The sequence below is a fragment of the Agelaius tricolor genome, unplaced genomic scaffold (genome assembly GCF_023055355.1).
Source record: "Agelaius tricolor isolate 1412-34295 unplaced genomic scaffold, bAgeTri1.0.p SCAF_6, whole genome shotgun sequence".
Classification (NCBI taxonomy): Eukaryota; Metazoa; Chordata; class Aves; order Passeriformes; family Icteridae; genus Agelaius; species Agelaius tricolor.
The window spans coordinates 12346232-12369304 of record NW_027269266.1 but is presented as its reverse complement, the minus strand read 5'-3'; the positions used below and the strand labels follow the sequence as shown (position 1 = coordinate 12369304).

At 39.1% G+C, this 23073-nt stretch overlaps 1 protein-coding gene across 2 annotated transcripts in view; it reads right to left on the bottom strand.

The window, feature by feature from the left end:
- Positions 1 to 21739, bottom strand: part of KIF5B (kinesin family member 5B) — a 33336-nt gene extending 11597 nt beyond the window's left edge. The window contains exons 1-15 of one of the 2 annotated variants that reach the window (XM_071428699.1): positions 21368 to 21739; positions 14004 to 14091; positions 12390 to 12463; positions 11841 to 11945; positions 11387 to 11435; positions 11032 to 11087; positions 10833 to 10920; positions 9317 to 9441; positions 7785 to 7889; positions 7243 to 7388; positions 5630 to 5778; positions 4078 to 4271; positions 3080 to 3148; positions 1935 to 2141; positions 43 to 186 (exon numbers count right to left, since the gene is read on the bottom strand). In XM_071428699.1, coding sequence (XP_071284800.1) covers positions 43 to 186; positions 1935 to 2141; positions 3080 to 3148; positions 4078 to 4271; positions 5630 to 5778; positions 7243 to 7388; positions 7785 to 7889; positions 9317 to 9441; positions 10833 to 10920; positions 11032 to 11087; positions 11387 to 11435; positions 11841 to 11945; positions 12390 to 12463; positions 14004 to 14091; positions 21368 to 21493 — 1725 coding nt within the window. In that variant the 5' untranslated portion in view covers positions 21494 to 21739. The remainder of the gene's footprint in view (positions 1 to 42; positions 187 to 1934; positions 2142 to 3079; positions 3149 to 4077; positions 4272 to 5629; positions 5779 to 7242; positions 7389 to 7784; positions 7890 to 9316; positions 9442 to 10832; positions 10921 to 11031; positions 11088 to 11386; positions 11436 to 11840; positions 11946 to 12389; positions 12464 to 14003; positions 14092 to 21367) is intronic. The other variant, XM_071428698.1, reaches the window with a different exon arrangement.
- Positions 21740 to 23073: the final 1334 nt, after the last annotated feature.

The window sequence follows — 23073 nt, the reverse complement described above, 5'->3', positions numbered from 1 at the left end:
GTTTAATACATGGCACTGAAAACAGCAGTGATTAACTCTTACCTTGACATCATTATTTCCTACTGCAATTCCAATCTCTGCAAGGTCTTTTAGTAAGGAGGCCATCATTTCTGTTGCTCGTTTCTTCTGATGGTTGGTCATTTCTTTAAGTTTCTGAAGCTCTGCATCTATACTGGCTAAAGTGACCTATAGTAAAAGAAGTTACCTTTGATTAGCAAAACACACTCTTGTTCTTGGAACTAGTGTCATACTATTTACAGAGAACCAGCATTTCTTCTGAAAGAGCTAACTACTGGGGACAGAGACCTTCAACTCACAAAATCTTAAAATTCTGCAGCAAAATTAGTGTTAACACTGTTAAACAGCATTTAGAGTTATATACAATTAAATATTGCAGGGAATCACATGTATAGAAAATAGAAAAAGAGTAAATGGACAGCAAGTCCAACACCTTCCACCATATTTTGGTAAATTAAAACAATTTCACCTCTATCTGCAGAGCTCTTAACTCTTTCCTACTTGCAAATCAAAAAATGAGAATACTCTTCCTGTACTGATATTTCATAAGCACAACTTTTATTCTTGAGCACTTTTTCAGCTGGTTTGAGCTGCTGTGGTTGTAGTGGGTGCAGCTCAGCAGCTTGCACGCTCAAGAGTCTGCTATTAGTCTGCATCTGAGGCAGAGATGCCAAAGGATGGTTACTGCATGGGTTAGCAGTGTCAGATTGGGATGTCTTCAGTTTATGACACCTCTGAACAGTTGCTTTCTTGCAGATTGAGTTATTCATGACACTTACTGGATGTTAGTTATAATATCTAGAATCAGTACCTATAACTAAAAACTACATCAATAAAGCAAACAAGAAAAAAAAACCACATCAAAAAACAAACCATACACTTCAGAATCATACACACAGAGCATGCCTACCCCAAAAGACTTTAAATGCTGCTCATAAGACTCTGACTTCCATAATTCTCTGACTTTTGGCCAATCTTTAAGTGATGTAAGTTACCAGTTCAGAACACTCAGAAGATTAAAAAGAAGTTTCATGATCTTGTGAACTTCAGTTACATCACCAGTGCTCTCCCAAGTCAAATCTTACTAACTGAAAATTGGAAGACACAGCCACTAGAAGACTCAGACCCTCTTATCTTCAGTAACAGAGAAGAGTGAAACTTGTGTCATGGATATTGTCATGTCTGCAATACCAGCAAACATGCTGATCCTTTCCATTACTTAGGATTTTAGGACAGTAGGTAGAGTATTAACTGCTTAACATAAAACTGACTGAGGTCTGCCAAATAACTGGCTACCAAAACTGCCAGTTCAGAAATGTAAGGAGGATGTCAGTTCAGGGCTGTAGGGATGTGCACAGTAGCCTGTGAGACTGATGCTGCATCTGTATTTTAAAAGGGTATCTTGTGGAATACATCCCCATCTACTCCTTTCAGAAAGTAAACCAAACTGCTCATTTTTGAAGGCATCAAAGTAAGTTATCTCACATTCCAAACACACAGCAGGCAAATACACATTCCTTCCAAGAGAAACTGCAGCATGCTCACTGCAACTTCAAGATTGGAAAAAGCAGATTCTTAAGTCAGGAGTTTCCCAACTGCACCAGAAAGACAAACAAAACCAGCATGATGTAATGAAAGTGTTAAGTTTTGACACCTAGGATATTTGTGAACACTCTGCAGGTAGTAAAATGCCACAGGCACTAAAAAGACAGGCACTATCAAGGTCAATAATCACCATACAATTTTTCTTAAGCTTACAGGTTTTAGATAATCATTCTCTGCAAAAATGAAGTAAGTTTTAGACTTAGGATCTCATTTTCCCTTGTGAAACATTTTCAAATGACTTTAAAAAAACACAAGTAAGGCAAGAAAGTCACACTGAAGATTGTCAGTAATTTCTTATCCCAAATTCATACCGATTTTTGATTGAGTTCATCACTAAGCAGTTCATATTCCTTTGCCTTATCTTCTACTTCCTGAGACTTCTGATCATAGTTGACAGCTAATTCTTCAAGGGCTTGTAGCACCTCTTTCACTTCCTCTTTAGAAGCATCATTTTCAGCCTGAAGACGATTCAACTCTGCTTGCAGGTTGTCTTGGTCCCGTCTGGTTGATGCCAGAAGCTGCAACATGGACAGAGGTTTAATAAAAATACAATAAATAATCATTAAGAAAACTCCACACATACCTTGAATTTTATTAATGCTTTCAGCTGCTCTTAACTACACTACATTCTACATTCCTAGTGACTAGCTTCATGCAATAAGGATACCAAGAACAGAATATAATGAAAAACTAAATTCACCACCTATATTCACAGTTCTTTAAGTTTTTAATTATCCTACAAATGGAAGTGATTACAAGTGAAGACATATAGGAGTAGCAACCAGAAATGCACACGGAATATTCTCAAGTTCTCAAAAAAGCCACTGAACACTACTCATGAGTCTGGAATTCTCAATAGTCCAGGGACTAAACTTCAGCATTTTAACACTGTTAGCTGCTGAAGAATAACTAGACAAAGGGTACAATTGCTAAAAAAGCAGATTTATTTATTTAAATTGGATTAAACAGTAGCTCCATGTGCATACAAATAATTTGAATATTCTAGCAAGTATGGTGTGAATTAACACATAGATGCTTCCTTTTTCATTATGGGCCTATACATTTCCCTCCTCTCCCTTCTCTCTCTGTACAGCAACTGACCAGAAGGAAACCTTAGAACAGATTTCTTACATTAAATCAAGTTACCTTCAGTTTTGACAACCTGCTAACTCTGCATAGGGAAGACAACTGTCTTTGAATTAAATACTTCAAATTTTTCAATCTTCATGGATATTTAAGATCCAAGTAAAGCTGGTTTAAGTTTGGCCATCAGCACAGTGTAGGTGGGAGGAAAGAACAGGCAAAGCATTTAGATAAGGCATAAAAGAGAACTGTTGTGCAGCAGTAAGCTTTCATTCTACTCCCTGTTCATAAACTGTGACCTATTCCAAATACCACCAATTTCTTTAATGGAAAGACAATGAAAATAAAATATAGATGCAAGAGCAAAACTCACCTCTTCCTGATCCAACATTTGTGTCTTCAGTTTTTCTACTAGTTGACTCTGCTGATTAATTTCTTCATCCTGTAGTTGAAATAAGACTGTGTTCATTAAACTGATAAATACCACTCAAAAAACTAATCTACAAGACAGCAGACATTATGTATCTAACTCTTCTCTGTTCCAAGATAATTACACAAAAAGCAGTAAAAGTAAAAAAGAATTCTTTTAACTGGTTGATTCATTAGGCTCTTAACCTGGCATGTATGTGCAATACACCATGCTTCAGAAACAAAAGTCTTATACCTGTGCTTTTGCAAGCCTTCTCCAAGTTGTTCTAAGGAACAATTAATTGTTAATTAAAATATTTTCTTTATTCGAACACAGTACTACTGCTTACATTTGAGATTTTTTATTTCAAATAAAATATCCGAAACATGAAAAGAAAAAAATTTTGTCTTCAAATTACTCATTTTCCCACAGCCATTGCTCTCCAGCTAACAAACAATACTCCTTTAGCACCAGAAAAGGCAACTCTGATTTCTCTTAATCAGAATTAAGCAGAAGTACTCTCAGCAAATACTTAAACAAGCTGAGCTAACAAATGAATACTGGCAAATTAAACACAGAATCACAGAATAAGCTGAGCTGGAAGAGACCCATCAGGATCATCAAGCCCAAGTCTCAGCCCTGTACAGGACCCCCTGAGAGTCACCCCCTGTGCCCAAGAGCATTGTCCAAAGGCTTCTGGAACTCCATCAGGTTTGGTGTTGTGACCACTTCATGGGGGACCCTGTTTCAGTGCTCAACCTCCCTCTGATGAAGGACCTTTTCTAATATCCAACCTAAACCTCCCCTGACACAACTTCAGGCCATTCCCTCAGGTCACAAGAGTGAAGAGATCTGTACCTGCCCCTTGGCTTCTCCTCCTGAGAATGATGAAGATACATTATACAATAATATAGTTCAAGACATATTTTCAAGAGATCTTACATTAAGAAAGAATGGCATACCTTGTCATCCAGTTGTTTGTAAAGCTTGGCAATTTCTTCCTCACATTTCCTTCTCTCAGCATCAGTGAAATTGCCAGTTACTCCAATTGTGGTAGCTGGTTTATCATTAATAACAGTAATATCCTTGTCCACTGCAAAAGCTTCTAAGTTGGCCTTCTCCTTGTCAAACTGTTCATCAACTGGTACAGTCTCCCCTTAAAAGTAAACTTAATTTTAGTACAGTTAGTCATGACATATTTCCCAAAAAATTACCCTTGAGAAGTATTCCATATTTCCTACTAACAGTTTTACACAGTTAATAAGCAACTGAGTTCAGCTGATTATTTGGTAAAAAAACCCCAAACAAACAAAAAAAACCCCACTAGATCATCCAAACTATTTCCTGCTTACTACAAAACATCATATTTCACCCAGTTACTCTGCTATGAGCTCCAAACTACACATCAAACCTTATCTTCTAGAAAGTCACCTAACTTTCCCAGAAGACACAAAACTCTCTGTCTCCCTTGGCACTGTTTTACTAGGTAGCCACATTTACTTTTACATTGCTCTGCTTCTAATGTAAAATCTTTTCAGTTACACTTTTATGTTCATAAAGATTTTTCTGATGAGAACACTAATTTCACAGAGAAGAAGACAGAACATGCCAAGGCACTTCTCTAGTAAATGAAACTAAATTTCTTAGTGCTTTATTCAAAACATTTCATGCAGTCCTTGGAAGGTATAGGCTCTTTCCAACAGTCCAGTATCTCATGTTAAGTATAGTTCTTTCAGAATATTTACATTTCAGGTGTGGCCTCATACCAACTCTATGAAACAATAAAAAAAACCCAACAAAAACAAACAAAAAACCCCCCTACTTCCTACCAAACCTATTTCAGCAAACCCATTTTTTTTAGATTTTTATCAGGATGTGGTGCACTTGTCAGATTTCAAAATCACCTTCCTACAGCTGCAAAACTCCAAAGTATATCTGCATGACCTATGTTCTCTTTTCTTGAATTTATGGCTTCACTATTAGCCTGCATTTTGCCAGCAACTTGAACTGATAAGAAGTTAATCATTCAGGAAGAATTAACAGGCACATATTTGGTACTGTCAGCAACTTTGGGGTTTGTGTGGGTTTTTTGCCTAGTCACATGTTTTGAGTTTTAAATGAGGGCAGATCTTGTAATATTGTTTTGAATCACAAAACCAAAACAGGGGAAACATTTTACTTAGTTTCTGCACTTACAAATAATATCAGTTTTTTGTCCCCCAAATTAATTTTTTTTACAATGTAAGTAACTCTAGCCTGCTAGAAAACTAAGTGTTGAACAATCTAACAGGAATACACTTTCAGACATTTTTGTCATAACACGATTATTAGAAGTTATTTCAGTTGCAATAAAGTGAAAAAAATCATGCTCCAAAGCTGACTCACTCCCATAGCTTTAACATCCTTATTACTGCCTCAAATAGTGCTCTTAGCTATTTCTGGTAGCCTGAACACTAACTCAGTGTGTGTTGTCTTGCCTAAAGTTTGCAGAATAATAATAAAACTGCATCTCACCATTCCTCCATCTGTTGAGCTCATTTTCCAGCCACTGTATGGTGTTACGCAGAGTCTTGTTTTTCTCTTTTTCCTTCTCATACTTTTTCTTCCACTGTTCTGCAGTGAGCTCCACATTGACACAGACTGTGTTCTTAATGGTCTTTGCTCTACACAGAGAAAGCAAAAAGCTCTGAAATGTCATTTTTAAAGAAAGGAATTAAAGGTTACTAAATAACACGTTCACATATCACTAGTGAAAACATAAACATTCCCATCTCTTCCAAAACCTTATTTCTATTCCCTGTCAAGTTACTATTCTTCTAACTGGATTGACACAATTGTCAAAAGACAGAGCAACACAACTTTTGGAAAGCTGAGAAATCTCAAACTGATTGAGTTGGATTGAGTTGGTAAGCTGCATACCTTCATCTGAAAGAATTGAGGTCAGGACAGTTGTACACAGTTTTGAACAAAGAACAGTATTCCTCATCTAGCAAACACTGTCCAATGGAGAGGACACTTCTAGCATGCAAACCATCTGGCTTATCTATGAAACAGCTCATTTCAACCAAAAGCAAAATCTTGGGGACACATTACTACTAAAAGAGATATGCTTTTCTACTATATTATATGATTATTACATAGCCTTAAGTTACTACAGCTGAGGGCTTCAGCATAAATTTGATATCCCTAGGAAGTTGAATTATTATACTGGGCTAACTATAGTGGCTGAGACAGGAATGCACTCTGTTAACTCCTGAAAACATCAAGAGCACAAGGCAGTGAAGCTACATAGCTGCAGCTGGAAGACACTTTCCAGTAGCTCATTCACTAAATGATAAAAGGAAAAGACCTCCTCCTTCTAAAAGGAAACCCAAAGCCTCCACTGCTGCAGAATGCAGTCATTACTCCACACTCACTGACTACTCACATTCTGCCAGATTTCTAATCTGGTCTATTTTCCGTAATACAAAACTTCTCAGAGGAGGCCAGTAGGAAACTATCTTGTTGGACTGAAGTGGCAGAGGTACACTAACATCAGATGGACTAGCAAAACACTGACTGGTTTTGGAATGTGCTCCACTAAATGGTGTGATTTAATCTAGTGGTCAGGAACTGGAGTATAACAAGGCAGCAACAATAACACAATGGAAAATAAAAACTACCTAACAAAATACTTAATTGGAAATGAGTATGTATAAATTCAGTTACAAATGACAGAGGAATTCACAAGAATCATTTCAAAGTTTACTGGAGTGTTAGATACAGACCAGAGAACAGGCTCTCCTGGCAAATAAAGCATTCAACTTACCAGGGGAGAGCTCCTTTCTACCTTCTTCCTACCTACTTTAGGGAGGGCAGGGGACAGGGAAGTACTTATAGCCCTTCAAGATTATACATTAAGCCACAATTTGAGCCAAATTATATGCTTCTCCTGAAAATACAGTCTTCAGGATCCTGGCTTAAGGATTAATATATATTATGAGACAAAACAGATCACAACACTTAGGCACATATACACTGAAGAATTACAGAAAGTAAGTAAACATTCTAATTAATTTGGTTCAGGAATCTTAATAGAGCAACTTATTTCTCATTGTACGTTTATTCCTTTTAAGTCATGTACTCACCTTTGGCCAAACAGAAGAGTAGATTTAGTTTCAGATTCATTGTAAGAAGATGGAGAACAGCAAATAACAATAGTGGTTCTGCAATTACCCCCTAGCGAATCTTGAAGGATTCTGGTCATTTTGCTATCACGATATGGAACATATGTCTATCAAGGAAGAGGTTAAATGATCAGTCACGGGTTTTCAGACACATTTAATTTGCTGAAATATGAACTACACTTTTGCTAGGTATGACCTAATTAGAAAGACATTAAATTCTACTTTAATTCATTAATCATAAGACTGAAGATGCATGGGATGACAAAATTGTATTTCTAGGTTTGGTAACCTTTAGAGCACAAGGAAACTTTCAGTAAGATGCTCAGGTCCCTCAGCATTAAATGTGTAACTTCCTAATCTTTACTGTCAATACAGTACAAGAGTAATGGCCACCTGCAATGCACTGGCTCATATCACTGAGATTGGTAAGAATTTCTGCACAGTATGTTCAGAGATGCAAGCTTTTAACCTTTAAGTAAAAAAAGATGAAAGAGAACACTTACACTGCTTTCAGCCAGGGCTGAGATGACATTTCCAAGAGCAGACAAAGACTTGTTGATGTTCTTGGCCTCATCCAGCACAGCACCTTCTGCTCCAGTTTTACTAACCTATACAATATTTCAGGACATTACTATATGCATCTTCAAAACATACCTTCAAAATTTAAGAGAAAACTTATGTAATTTCCCCACTTATAAGTCAGTCTCCCTGACTTTATGAGGTACACATAAGCCAACTCTTAGTCAGACTTTTCCCAATTCATTATCAATTTCTCATTCAAGACTCAGTGTCTGAAGACATTTCTCATGTTTTTAACTGAAGTGAATATTCCCCCTGCAAAGTACACCTTTTTGTAGCAGAAAAATGTGTAGTTAATAACTTCTGTCAAATTAACAACTTCAGAAGTTTTCTGAAGTCTGTAAAAAAGATTCATTACTTAAAAGAAAATAAGCATTATGAATAGTTTGTCCAGAGATCATCCTTAAAACCAAACTACCTCTCCCCTTAAAAAACCCTAACAAAACAAACCATAAAACCCAAACCATATACCACTAATACCTCTTGAAAATAGAGCAGAAAATCTTCACAAGCATAAATTGTGAGAACAGATTTTAGAGGCAGAATCTGACCTACATGAGTGCTCTAGGAGCTTAAGTAGGTAGCAGAAACATGAAAAAAATCTGACCTAATGCCATTCTATCTACCTTGCATCTTTTGTCTCTAGGGCTGAATTTAACTTACAGTTCTATAACTCTCCTTTTACTATTTCCACCAAGCTGTGACCATGACTCCAATGAAACAATTCTACTTTCCCGTGTATAAACCGATACATTAGAAAACTCCACATATTTCAAAGGGACTGAGGAAATGCACCAATGTAAAGTTTGAAACAAACACTGAAAGGAACTACAGAGAAAGGAGACCTGCAACCCAGCTCTCTTCTTTAAAAGAAAATAAAAAAGACTCTGACTAAAGAAACACATTTCAGAATAAATATAGGATCAGAGACAACAATAAGGTCATAGAAGAATGATGTAAGGAAAAACAACAGCAAGCCTGGAAGTAAAGACAGGGATAAACCCAGAAGCAAAGATGAAAAGAATGTCAGAAATCCAGCTCTTAGAAGACTAATTACAGTATGTATTTCCTTCTCTGCTTTAAGCTACTGATAAAGGAAAGCAAGCTGTCAACCAATGTTAATCAGATCTTAAAATTAAGAAACTTGGTATCACTACGTAAGAAAATCCAGATATTCCATAACCATAAAACTTGATTCCTGTACCTGGCTAACACACACATCCTCAGATACTGAAACTGAACTTTACCCTCTTTCCCCACCCTAGTCTAGATTTACAAATGTCACTTGCAGAAATGTGGATCAGCTTAAAGCATCTAACAGCCAAGCCAGCCTAGGATTCAGAAACCATATTTCAACATCAAAATTGACACACCTCAGAGACGACAACTGAACCATGTAAAATACTTGACTGTAAAGAAAAACAATTTCAGAGCAGAAAGAAAAACTTATAATTACCTTCTCACTACCTGCCAAGTCCACAAGGTAAAGTTTTCCACTTAGTTTCTGTTCTGTTTGAGTATTCTCTTGTTTTACATTAATAAGAAAAATACTATGACTTCGGGAGCTGTGTTCATTCATATCTATAAATCAAAATAAACACATCAAAAAGATTTGTACAATCAGTCTCACTTAAAACAACACCTCCCCACAGTGCAGCAAGAGATCCAAAGCTAATGAAGCTGTATAGTGTAATGTCTCAATGACAGCAGACCTAGAGGCAGCAAAACCAATGGTATCATCTAATTGGGTAAGAAAGATCCAGTTTTCCCTTGGGCTCCTATTAATATCACATAAGTTCACTCATCAGGTTTGCTGGCTTGTCAACCATGGATTTCACATATTAATTTATTAGAACAGAAAGTATATTTAGTTCTTGATAGGAGAGTCTTTTGAAGACTTCCAGTGTACCCATTTTATCCTTCTCTGAAAATTTCAACTGGCCACAGCCTTTCATTCCTGTCTTGTGCTGCCCCCTCTGCTGTGAAACATCAAGAGAAAACAAGACGTGTTGAATTTAAAGTATTATTTTAATCCAGTAACAAAATTTAATCTAAATGAGAACATCTGGCCATTTCTTCTTCCTTTTAAGTATAAATCTCTCAGTTCTAAAAGTACCAGCTTATACTGATGTTAATGAAGCACAGAACACAAAATATTCTATCCAAATTTTCTTAGTGCAGTCCCCACTTGAACCTTTTTACTTAGGAGCAATGAAGCAAAACCACAAGACTGAAACATTCCTTAAAAGGAACATACTATTTTTGGTTTTGATCCTTAACCTAAGAAATGAGAAGAAAATGCTTATATTTTCTTAATGACTGTAGAATATCTTCCTGAATAAAGAACTAAACACAGGAAGATTGTGAAACATCCTGAAATTGGCTCTGAGACTTCTGACAGTCACCTCAGTTGCTAAGAGCTCAAGTCTTACTCTGCATGCACCTACATCTTCCCTTGTCTTCTCTAACCCCTCTGTCATTTCCAAATCCTGCTTTTTGTGGGAATTTGGAGACCTATGGCATGGCTCCTTGCAACTCAATTGCATGCTACAGCCAAAAATCTTGGGATGCTGTTTAAATCTGCAGCAGGTCTGAATTCTGATCACCTGCTCTTGGAATATGCAACAGAATGATCAAACTGTGGATGAACCACACTTACAGATTTCTAGGTTAAGTGAAAGAAATTCCACAAACTGGGATTTTGCACTATTCCTAAAGCAGAACTACACCTTTTTCTCCAGTGATGCATAGTTCCTCACTGATGACTTACTTTCTCTTCTCAATCCCAGTCTAAGCAACATGATCTAACCAGAAATGGACTGAAATTATTGTTTATGAAAGACATACTGAAACTGCTTATGCCAGACCCTTTCAAACACCTGAATTATTTAGCTCACTATCTGTGCCTCCCCTCCTTTTTTAAGGCATACAAATAGATAAATCACTGAAAGGAAACAGAAGATGATACTTACTTGTAACTGCTACATGTCGATTTGATTTTCCTTCATCTATAGTATCCATAACTTCTTCTGGACTACATACAAACCGCTCTGTGCAACCCTTTGGAAAAAAAAAGGGGGATTGTGAAAAATAACACCACACAAATAAGGCACAAGTAAATGGTGCACACTAGAGGAGTGCAAGATGAAAATACATCAGACTGATGCTCACCTTTACATAGGGAACTCTATTTTTGTCCTCATGAACAGAAAGATTGGTCTTTGAAACTGGAAGAGAAAACATTTCAAAGCTAAGGCAAAACTGAATGAGAGCACTGCATACAACACATGCTCGAGTCATAAATGTTACCTGTCAGCAACACCTGACAAAAACTTAACATACAAGAAAGCACCACCACTGCAGCTTTAGTAGTACCATATAGATGACCTCCATGCTTTCCCATTGTGATGTACTTTTATCATGCAAAGTTATTAGGATAATGAATACCTAAATAACATAAGGGGTTTTTTAATACGTCCCTCCAGAATAATTTATTTTATATGTTCAACACAAATAAAAGTCTTACCATCCAAAAGGTCCCTTATTTTATCCAAGTATATTTCAAAATATGACACCTAGAAGTAAGAAGAGGAAAAGGGATACATCAGAAGGCAAAAATGCTTTGCTTCTTGATCACAAGGATTCAGCATGATTACTATGATCTCCCACATAACAGTACATCCGGCTCAGTTCTTAAACCTGAATTAAAATGTATCTTTAAGAAGAAACTGTTTTGATCAGAGGTTTCAATCACTATCAGCACTGCCACAGGTTATCAGCATAGATTCCATCAATGTTGAATGGAACAAAATGAAAGTTTTAACATAATTATTCTTTAGGAAAATCAATAACTTCAGTAATAACCCAGGTTATCAGGTTTCCAAGTTACAGTCATTTGAAACAGATATAGAATATCCATTTACACACAGACTACCTTCGAGTTCTAATACAGATTAAAGTAAAAATGAATAAAAGTTTACCTTAATATGAAACTCAAGATTCTCATCCATGGAGTAAATATAATTAAAAATATCTTGCACTATTCTTGGAATAATGCCCATTCCATCTGGGTCATGAAGCTTCCCCTTAACAGAAAAAGGTAGAATATAACAAAAAAATCATACTCAATCCAGCATTACAAACAGTATTCAAACACAAGACATCTAGTTCAGTTTAACTGACAAAATACTGACAGGTATAATGCACTTACTCCATGAAATAAAGTGAGCCCCACAGTTCCCCAAAAGTGAAAAGTTCCACTGGTCCCCAAAAGTGAAAAGAACAGCCTCAGAACTCTCCCAAACTACAACAACTGAAATTATGCTATTGATATTATTCCTGTGATTCTCATCCTGCTACTGAATGTGAAAAAAAAACCCACACTGCCATTCTCAGTCCTAAAAAAATAATGGGCTATCAAAATGTTGCAAGAAGAAAACAAGCTGACATCTTATTTCTACAAAGCAAAGACTATTGTGATGAAAAGACATGACAGTGACAGTAAGAGAAAATTATTTTAACATTCTTACTTCCATAGTGTGTGTCTTTCCAGATGATGTTTGCCCATAAGCAAATATTGTACCATTGTATCCCTCAAGTACATCTAAAGGGAAAGAGTATTTTCATTAGTGTTCATTTCCTTCTTCTAAAGATAAGTTGAATTAAATAGAATTCAAGCAAGCAGGTCCCAAAATACCCAGCAAGGTAAATCCCTCAGTGTCTGGGAACCTTGTGCTAGAGTTAGGGGGAGGGAGGTGTTCCTCCCTAAATCTTTTAATGCATTGTGCCATCACCGATGGTGTCTTAGAAGTTCCTGTTTCTTCAGCAAGAAAAATCAGGACTTCACATTTAGGAACAAAAAGGAAATCAATACAATTGCCAGGCTGAACAGATGGTCTTTGATATCTCAGAAGAAACCAAACAGGAGAACACCATCATATTTTCTGCCTTCAGGAAAGTTCATGGGCAATGCCCTAAGTGTCCAACATCTTACTGTTAGGCCATAAGCTTCTATTTCAAATTATGAATGAGCCAAGCAAAGTTTTAGATTGAGGGGTGAGGGGCTAGTGGGCTGGCCTGTTTATGTGTAAATTACTCTAGAATCACATCCTGCAAGCAAACTTTTATTTTCCCAAGACAAGCACGAGGAGAGACTCCAGATGGGGAGGTCTTTGCCACTCCACCATACCTGTAAATCCATTTGTCTCACCACTAGAGCTCATCTGCCACTTGATGCAGCACAGGTGAGAAATGCAACACAGAGCTCAGAGGCTTACATGGAGAAAAGGGGCAGCATTACAATTCTTAGCTAAATTCAGTTTTCAAGGAGCAACCTTCTGATCTGAGCCTGATTATTATTTAAGTCATTAAATGGTTAAATACTTGCAGCAGCATGAATTTCCCACAGCAATTTACTTTTCTAATGATGAAAAACACAGTATATTCACCCAATATTCTGTTGGTATTAATTAATAGTTGGTATTTCAGGGATTTCTGACAAGGCTTTATGAAACCTTTGAAAGTTGGGTCAATTAGAATTTATTTATGCCTTCAAGAAATGAATCAATTTGATTATCAGGGAACTAGCTAATTGCTTACTACAAAAATTTACAGTGGCATATCCTTCTTTGTGACAAGACTTGATTTTCTGAAGGTACTAGGCCAAATCTGAGAATTTAGTTTTGGAGAAATTGTACGCCCTAGCATGCACAGCAATAACTCCTATTTCACAATTTTCATTTCCTCTTGCATTCCTCCAAATGAACTTCTGTATGATGTTTCTCACCAGTAAATTTGGGGGGCATAGGGAGGGTAGACACATCTCAAACTTCTTATTAATCATTATTATGTTTAATTTCTGACAAATTGTTTTAAATTATCATTGCAGAGAATTGTAAAAAAAACCCTAAATCGTAACAGGTAAATGTTACCAAATGTTGCAATCAACTGAAACAGCAGGTTTAATTACAGCATTGACATAATTTATTAGCTCAACTACAGGATGACTGTATGGTGCTACAATCCATGTTGGCACTTATTAAACATTCCAAAGATAAAAGGCAGCAATAGAAGTATTAGTTTGCAACACTAAAATCCACAGGAATATGAGATTTCCTTATGGTAAATTTGCTCTTCCACCTTACCTTTGACAATCTTTTTAGCACAGTCATTGTATACTTGTTCTTGTGATGTGTTTGACTGGAATACACGGTCAAATATATATGGCTTGGACTGTAAAAAAAACCAAAACAAAACAGAAGAGTTATCAAAAAATGCTGGAAGTGGAACTGGAAGGTGTTTGTTAATAGTTTAGAAGTACTCTACACTGTCTCAGCCCAATCTTCTATTTTAAGCACTTGAAGACTGTTGTGTGGAAATCAGCTTAAATAGTGCTGCCTAAATCTTCACACACTTGCTTACAAGGAAGGCCTTAAATTAAATATATTTGGTTTCAAAGTGTTATCTACATAGTTCTGCAAAACTGCTGTGCCACATGACCTCAAGTTACTTGATTTACAAGGTAAGCCAATGCCTGGTCTGTACATCTAAGAGCCCTGTATTCTCACCTACCCTGGTAGTAGGTTTACTCTGGTACACTACAATTATTAAAAACATACCCCATGACATAGAGTATCTGTCTTGGTAGTGTTTCTTGAAAAAAATCAAACCAAACAGAAACATTCAACATAAACTATTGTACCATATAAGACACCCTTAACATAAAGCTCCCCAAGAAGAATAAAAGGCGATACTGGGGAAGGAAACCTTTCACAAGACTCATTTCGGAAAAGACTACATGTGGAAGATCTGACAGAATTTTGAGAGGAATACTGGTTATTGCTTTGTTTTAGAGAAGAGATTCTCATAACAGTTCTAAGCAGCTTACAATCTACTAGGATATAAATGATTACACTCATCTTGCAAAGCTCAATTTTTTTGTAGCTCTTTCAGAGTTTGATTTTGTAGGTAGCCAAGCAGGTGGGTAAAGTTTACAAAAAACCTAGGTCAGTTAACACTGTTAGACTCCTGTAACTGTTAAGTGTTCCATTCTGCCAAAATTTAATTCATTATTATCCTCCCACAAGGATATTCTGGAATTGCCTCTCCGGCAAAGAAACAAGTATGGCTTCCATCTTTTACCCACCCACATTTGTTTCCCTGGCCTGGCCTTCCATTTGTCTTCTAATAATATCTAGTACCATACCAAACAAAGCTTTTTTAGACTAAACATATTTATCTGAAGCCTTGAAATCAGGTGGATGAGCACTGTCTTGGAAAAATAATTACAGAGTTCACTGTATAAATATGTTCAAGAAACCACAAGGCTCAGTAGGCAGAAACTGTCCCTAAGGGGCTGAAGTTTGTCAGAACACTTGTTTCACAGCAGGGAAAACACCACCCTCCTCCATTACTCGTTTCAGCTTCAAAGACACCTCAAATCCCTGTGTTCTACAGGTAGAATTGAGGCCGTTAGATACACCAGGAGGGAGACAACAAGTCTCCCTGAGGTAAGAAAGTGAAGACTGAGAACACATTACACAAAAAGGAAGCTCCTGTAGAATAGATGACACCATCTTTCTCACTAGCAGCTGTAGTTTCAATAAGCCTCCAATTTCACAGATATCAATCAGCTACACTACACACTGCAAGTCAGCTACACCACAAAACATTCATCAGCTGTTTCGTGCTCCAGTGCATATCTTTATGCACTGAAATAATTCCATTGTGGAACAGAAAATCAAGCTGCAAGGCCTTCACTTGGGCAGTATTGCCTTTAATTGATCTTGTTTATTTATACAGTGAAACCTGCTAAGCACATGACCAATTTCAATTTCCCTCAAGTTAACAATTGCTACCAATATACAAAACTTAGTAATTTTGGCCAAGAGAATCCTCACAAGGGGTCCTGTTGTCACTTGTCACTTCTCCACCTTTTGCATGTGGAAAGTGGAATATTTGCTCACATGTCCTCATTTTTTATCACACCTATTAAAATCCATATTAGTGGCATGTCTCTGCTCCATCATCACTGAGTCACTATCTAATCAAGGAAGTTTAGACAAGCAGGTTCCAGGATAATTACATTTTAAGAATGCAAATTACTCCCACTCAGTATGGTTTCACATCTTTGACATCTACAATGTCTTATCACTTCTCTTTACAGTCTACTTTCTGCAGTAAACAAAGCTAAAACAGTATTACACGGATTACCATGCCCTAGAATGTCTCCTCATTACCTTTAAGAGATTAATCAAGAAAGATTAAAGTGTCAGATATTTTTCTGCACCAGATGCCTTTTCTTTCCCAAGCAGTTAACAATCAGATCTAATGATGAACTGAAGACACAAAAGGCCCAAGCAGCATTGTGTCCCTGACAGGGGTAGGAGCAGTGTCACTAACACAGCATGAGGCTGCTTTGACACACTCCAGAAATTTTTAGAAACTGCTGTTCAAATTCTGTTAAAAATTTAACACATAAGGCCTTATAAGCAAGAGATAAAATACCAAGCAAACAAGCAGAACTTTTAACTTCCTCTCTCAGAATCTTTTAGTTCCTTGCCTAGCATTTCTTTTGTCTACAGTCAACCACAAGACAACTGCAGCTCCCACAGTTGCCTTGCACTTGAAGGGATGTGGTCTCACAGCAAAACTTTCCAAGTGCTCTCACAGCCTTCAGAAAGGTGCAGCTGCCAACATGATTCAGCAGTAGTTTAACTGAATCTTAATAAAGGGATGATGCTGAAATACAGTTCCATAGCTAACTTAAAGACTAGTTGCCCATTATATAAAAGGATGCTCAACCAATCTAAATTATACAAAATTTAGAGTACATGTGAGTTTCTGTGGAGAAGTTTTTGTCAATATATCCAATCAGGACTACAGAAAAATCTGCAATCATGACTACACTTAAAATTTACATCCAAAGTCTGAGAAATACTAAAGGTTATCTCCGTAGATGTAATTTAAAAAAACCCTTATTACTATTGCAACTTTCCATAAAGTACAGAATTGGTTATTCATAAAATCAACAGAGTTTATCTTACTTCTTATGTACTGATATCTGAAGCAAAGTCAGCAGTAAAAAATTCACTTGAAAAATCAGCAGCATGTTTTTCTACCACAACACATGCAGAAGCTCTTGAATGTTTTTTGCTAGAATGGACAGTTAGAACAGTGCTACAATACCTACCCACGCTTAGCCTATTCTTGGTGAAAGGTTAAAGTGGCACATAATGGGCTTACTCTGCCTTTAAGAGCTGCATCTATACTAAAGAATGTTCTTCCCATCAGCATCAGCAAAATATGTTAAAAGATTTATCCAAAATGGAATAGTTTCTGGAAAGCATGATGTCAGATACCTGACTCACTTTTTCCTATTACTAAGCTAAGGTATTGCTGCTTTGACACGCCTAATCAAGTTCAACGCTGCCAATGGGTGGAAAGGCACAGCTACAAATTAGTATTTTAATTTCAGGATAAAGAAAGAGGATTTTCTTCTTGTCTTAGCCCCATGCACACAAAAGTGCAGCTGATACAGAACAGTGAGTGAATCTCAGCTTTTTGTCCCCTTTTTCTTATTTCTGTGGAAGTACTGCAGTTCAAGTATTAACCATTACAGCAGTTATTTTTTGCCACAGAATTACTAAAATATGTGATTTAAAACACTGTGACTAGAAACTCAATTTCCAGAATGGAAACAGAATATTTTTTTAATAAATGTTTCAGCCAAACTTTTTACTTTAGTAGAAAGGTTCTTCTAAAGAGAAAAGCAAGTATTGCTGTTTATAAAAATGGTCCCTGGATTTCAGGACAACAAAACCCAGCAAATAGGAGCAAGGTGTTTCTCCACAACTGGCACTGCAGCCAGGGAGAAAAGCTTTACTTTTACAGACTCCTGTAAACAAGAATATTTCCTTTCTGTTAAATCATCATGCCACTGTCACTTGAAAAGCACCTTTGTTACCCAACATTTAATGGAATAAAGTAAGAAAAAGAAATAGAGGGTAACACTGGAATAATAGTATTATTCCAGCTACAGATTGCAATTCCTGATTCATTTTTATAGTTCCATTGTAGACATGCTGCCTTTTTTGGTCTCTATTAAACACTGCTTTCTTTCTGCATTAGCAAACAATAATAAAGTTACTTTAAAGAATGCATTTCATTTCTTGAATTTATATAGTCCAATACAGCCTTCAGCATTTTTCTTTTGAAAAACCTACTACTAAAAGCTGCAGTAGTAGAAGTGACCTTCATTACCTGATTCTAACACTTTCTAACCTAGCCATGTCTCATTTACAGTCCAACACTAGTTTAAAAGATAACGAAAAAGAAAGCCAAATATCTCAAGCTCTTTCCAGGATCACAGGGGTACATCTTGAACAAATATGAAAATACAGACAAGTAGCCAAGATTCTCTCCTGAAAGCCATACAAATAAGGAATGGACAATGATTGTTACTGAAAACCATTTGGACAATGAGGCATACTGCCCATTCCTGTGCACACCCATCAGGCCCCACCACTGCAGCCACTGGGTAGTGCTGCTTTTGGTTCAGGCTTCAGTTCCAAACCCCAGAGTGTCACTGCATTCAGCAATGTATACCTTTTGGGTAGTTTTAAGATGAACAAGACTCCATAGAAAGGTTTTTAAAGAAGATCTATAGATACATTAAGCAGAACTATAAAGCAAATCAGCTGCAAGCAGTTTTATATTTGATAAAACAAAGGAGATAATCCCGTATCAAACTGCTCTTCCTCCCTGTTCTATCTTACTCAAAAGCCTGAAATCCACTAGCAAATTGCTGTCAGTTTTCACATACGGGTACATTTCTAATGTTTAACATAAAGTCATATAACGAGTAATCCTATAATCTGTTTTAACAAAATCCTTATACTTAATTAACAGGAGAAGCCATTAGGAAAAAATAATTAATAGAATATTAAGACGGAAAGAACCCCCCTGCAATTAAAGAATTACAAGCCCTTTACTAGTTAAAAAGTTTCATCTTGTGGGAAGAAAATACTTTGTTTCAGAGTCTGCTGTTTAAAGCAGACCAACACCATACCTCCCCTCAAACTGCTGTTACACACCAGCTACAGTTAAAACTATTATTTTACCTAACATACATCAAAATGAGTCACTCGTCCAGAAAGACAAGGATGACATTAACTTCATAGGAGCTAGGAAAAGAAGGGAAGACAGCTAGCTCAGAGATGACAGGGGAGTCAAGGAAGGAGGAGGGTTTGGTTATAGGCACTGATTTTCCTCCCCAGCCTCTTCCAGAGGAGTCAAATCTGCAGCCTGGGATCAGCTCTGCTTCCACTGCCTCCCAGTCTTCACCTCCCATTGACCATTACAGGCAACTCCCATCCCAAGTTTATTATTATTATTATTATTATCATTATTATCATTATTATCATTACCAACGCAGCCTCCACTGCTGCAGCCCCAGCCAGGCACCCACAGGAGGTGCAAGTCCTTCATGCAGCTGAGAGAAGCAGCTATAAAAAACCAAAAGTGGCTCAATTACTGCTCAACAGGCAGCAACAAGGACAGAAACCAAAGAGCTGAGGTAACCAAACAGCTTATGGAGGAAGCCTTTTAGACACTGTTTCATGAGCACTGCTCCTGTTATCCTCCCTCGGGCAATTCTGCAACACACAGAAACAAGTGGTGCCCGGCTACAGGCTCAGATTAGAGGGCCCCTAAATTTGTAAAAAATCAGTCAAGCTATTAAAAACAAAACCACCAAACACAAATTATTGTCAACAATTTTAGAGATTCAAGTCATAATTTTGAGGATACCAATCTTGTAGCCACCATTACAAAGACAAAATCAGAGAGTATCAAACCTTTATTCAAATTTTGTGAAACAAGACAGGAATACTGTCACTGCTACCCAATTTAATAATTCTGGGGGCATTTTTCCCCAAGTCAGACATAGCAAGTCCTGGATCCAGGACAACTGGGAAATTTGTTGTGATTTTTAGCAAGGTACAGTTGGCAACACTAAACATCAATCCTGAGCAGAAAGCTCCACATGATCCCACAGGAGCACACCATCAAATTATTCTACTCAGATACAGAATCACCTCAGCACAATCTACATTTCAGATAATTTCAAAGTGCACCTAAAGAGTATTTAAAAAATATAAGCTTTCATTTATACCAGGGCTACCAAAAGAAAATTTATTTTTTAAGTCAGAACACATAAAAGTTTCTACACTAAACTGTGGATTTTAAACAGACTATGCAGTGTCACAATGAATGGGTATTCACTGATGAAAGTGAGATTATCCACGCTAGTTAAATTTTCTATTTTCCAGGATTGGTTCCTTACTCTGAGTTTACCTGTACAACCTCAGGAAGAAGTGATGTACTCCAAGATAGTAACTTGCCAGCTGAAATGAGCCCAAATTACCTCATTTCACAAGCATGCTATTGTTCTTGTCATTCTAGACTCATGGAATTCCATATTTTATTGACAAATTCAGCCGAATATTAACAGACTAAAGCATTAGTATTTAGTAACTTCTCTTACAAAAAAGTAATTTATTAAATTGCCTCCTGCAACTTCAGATATTGTGCAAAAAAGCTATTCTTGGTAGCCTCAAAAAACAAAACAAACCCCCAAATTTTTAGACAGATAACTGGCCTGTAAGTTACTTTCAGCAAGAAGTAGTCGCTCATGAAATATATTTACACAAAAACACAAATTAAGAGTTAACAAAAACAAAACAAACATTGGGGCTAAAGTGTGTTTGTACAACACCAACCAAACCAGGCAATAAACTACCGTACTTTATTTTTATATTCCAGGTCGACTTTGTAGCTAGCTATGATCCACTGAAGAAAAAGGAAAGGATCATCTTTTCCCCTGCAACATCCATATTGTTTTTAACGGGCCTCATAACTTTCAAGGAGACTCCAGTTAAAATACATTTACGAACATGTAGGAAGGCAAATGGTCTGTTTATTCTGATTTAACAACAACAAAAAAGAAGCTGTCAGCTGAAGACAGATCTTGAGCACTAATTCTCTGGAGCCTGCCCTGTCGTTCGCGTTTGCTCCCCAGAACTCTCCGCAGGCAGTTACGGGGCGGCAGCTCCCACGCGTGCCTGTAGCAGTCACACACAGGGCCCGGGGAGCGCCCGGCCGGCGGACACTGCGGGACTCGCTCCGCACCTCGGCACTGGGCCTTTGGCCGGAGCCTTTGTCACAGGTCCCCCGACCTGCCCCCACCGCCCCGTCCCCACCGCCTCCATGCCCAGACCAGCCCACCCCGCCCGCAGCCGTCCCTGCCCCCTTTCCCCTTTGCCTCGGTCTCCAAGGAGGCCGCTCCCCTTCCCGAGGCGTCCCCGCCCGCGGGCGCTCCCGAGCCCTCCCGCCTCACAGCGCGCCCATCCCCGCGGCGCCTGACCCCGCCGACCCCTGACACCCCCTCCCGCCCTGCCTCCCTCCCCCGCGGCGCTTCCCGCCTCTCCCGCCCGGGGCGGCCCCCTACCGCGATGACGACGGTGTCTTCGCCCTGGAACTTAGCGATGTACTTGTCGCCTCGGGCCACTTCGGACTCGTTGAGGGGCCTGAAGCGACACATCACTTTGATGTTACACTCCGCCGGGTCCGCCATCTTAGGCCACCGCCGCCTCCGGGGCGCTCAGCTCCGCCGCCGCCAGCTGCCGCCGCCGCACCGCCCGCGCCGGGGTCTCGCAAGCCGCCGTGGCCGGGAAACCCGCGCCCGCCCCGGCAGGAGGGAAAAGGGAAGGGCTCCTTCCTGGCCGCCGCCGCCGCCTCCCGCTCTCACTTCCTTCCCAACATGGCACCGGCCATGGCGGCTGCGGCCGCGGCTCCCGCCCCGCCCCGCCGGTGGGGCGGGCGGGTGACGTCACCCACCGCAGCGCCCGCCCCGCCCCCAGCCCCGCCCTGTGCGCAGGCGCGGCACCTCCCACGGGCGGGCGGGGCGGTGCCCGCGGGGCCGCCGGGGGCGCTGGCAGGGGCGGGGCTGCCTCAGGCGGGCGGGGCGGCCATGGCACCGCTCCTGTCGCGGTGCGCCTGCACTCATGGAACCGTAAACTCATAGAATTATAGAATTATAGACTCATGGAATCATGGAATCATCAAGGTTGGAAGAGACCCTTAAGATCATCAAGTCCAACCGCCAACCCAGCACTACCCCTGTGACCCCTAAAGCACTAAACCATATCACCCAGCGCCAGATCCAGATGCCTCTTAAACACCTCCAGGGGTGGTGACTCCACCATGTTCTTGAGCAGCCTGGCATCATCCACACAGAATCACAGAATCAGGTTGGAAGAGCCCTGAGGTCATCAAGTACAACGTATGACCCAACATCATCATGTCAGCTAAATGCCACATCCAGTCTTTCCTTAAACACATCCAGGGACAGCCACCACAGCCTCCCTGCGCAGCTCATTCCAATGTCTAACAACCATTTCTGTGAGGAAATTCTTTCTACTGTCCAATCTAAACCTTCTTTGGGCCATCTTAAGGCTATGTCCTCTTGCCCTGTCGCTGGTTGCCTGGAAGAAGAGGCTGACCTCACCTGGCTACAGCTCCTGGTGGTTATAGAGTGAAAGAATCACCCCGAGCCTCCTTTTTTCCAGGCTAAACACCCCCAGCTCCCTCAGGTTATTGGCTGAGGGCTGCAGGGATGAGGCCTTTTCCTCTGATAGCTAAAAGGAGGAACATCCAAATCCACGAGGTGTTCACAGATGGCAGGGAGATGCCAGTGTGCCCTCATTGCCTGTATGTGTCCTGGAGCTGGAACTCAGCGAGGGGGATCAGAGAACACGCAGCCCACAGCTCGTGGTGTCACCCCCAGGATGGACAATCTCACAACCTCTTCATCCCAAATTGAAAAAAAAAAAGAAGATCTGGACAGCAGAGTTTTTTTAGGCTTAATTTATTGCGAGTTTTGTTTATGTATTTATTACAGGGGCTCTAAATCTAGTTGACCAAAACTTAGGGACTGTGTCTAGACAAAACCATCAAGTAAGCCATTCTGATAGAGAGCCCCAAGAGTCTCACACTTTTACAACTGTGCCTCTTACATCCAGGCGTGAACTTTCAGATTGGAACAAAGTACAAACTCACAGCTTGGCTGAGTTCAGCCAGTTTCCTGACAGAAATCATGATTTGTACTGGTAATTTTTCAAATACCCTTGAAGTTCATTAAAAAAAAAAACAAAA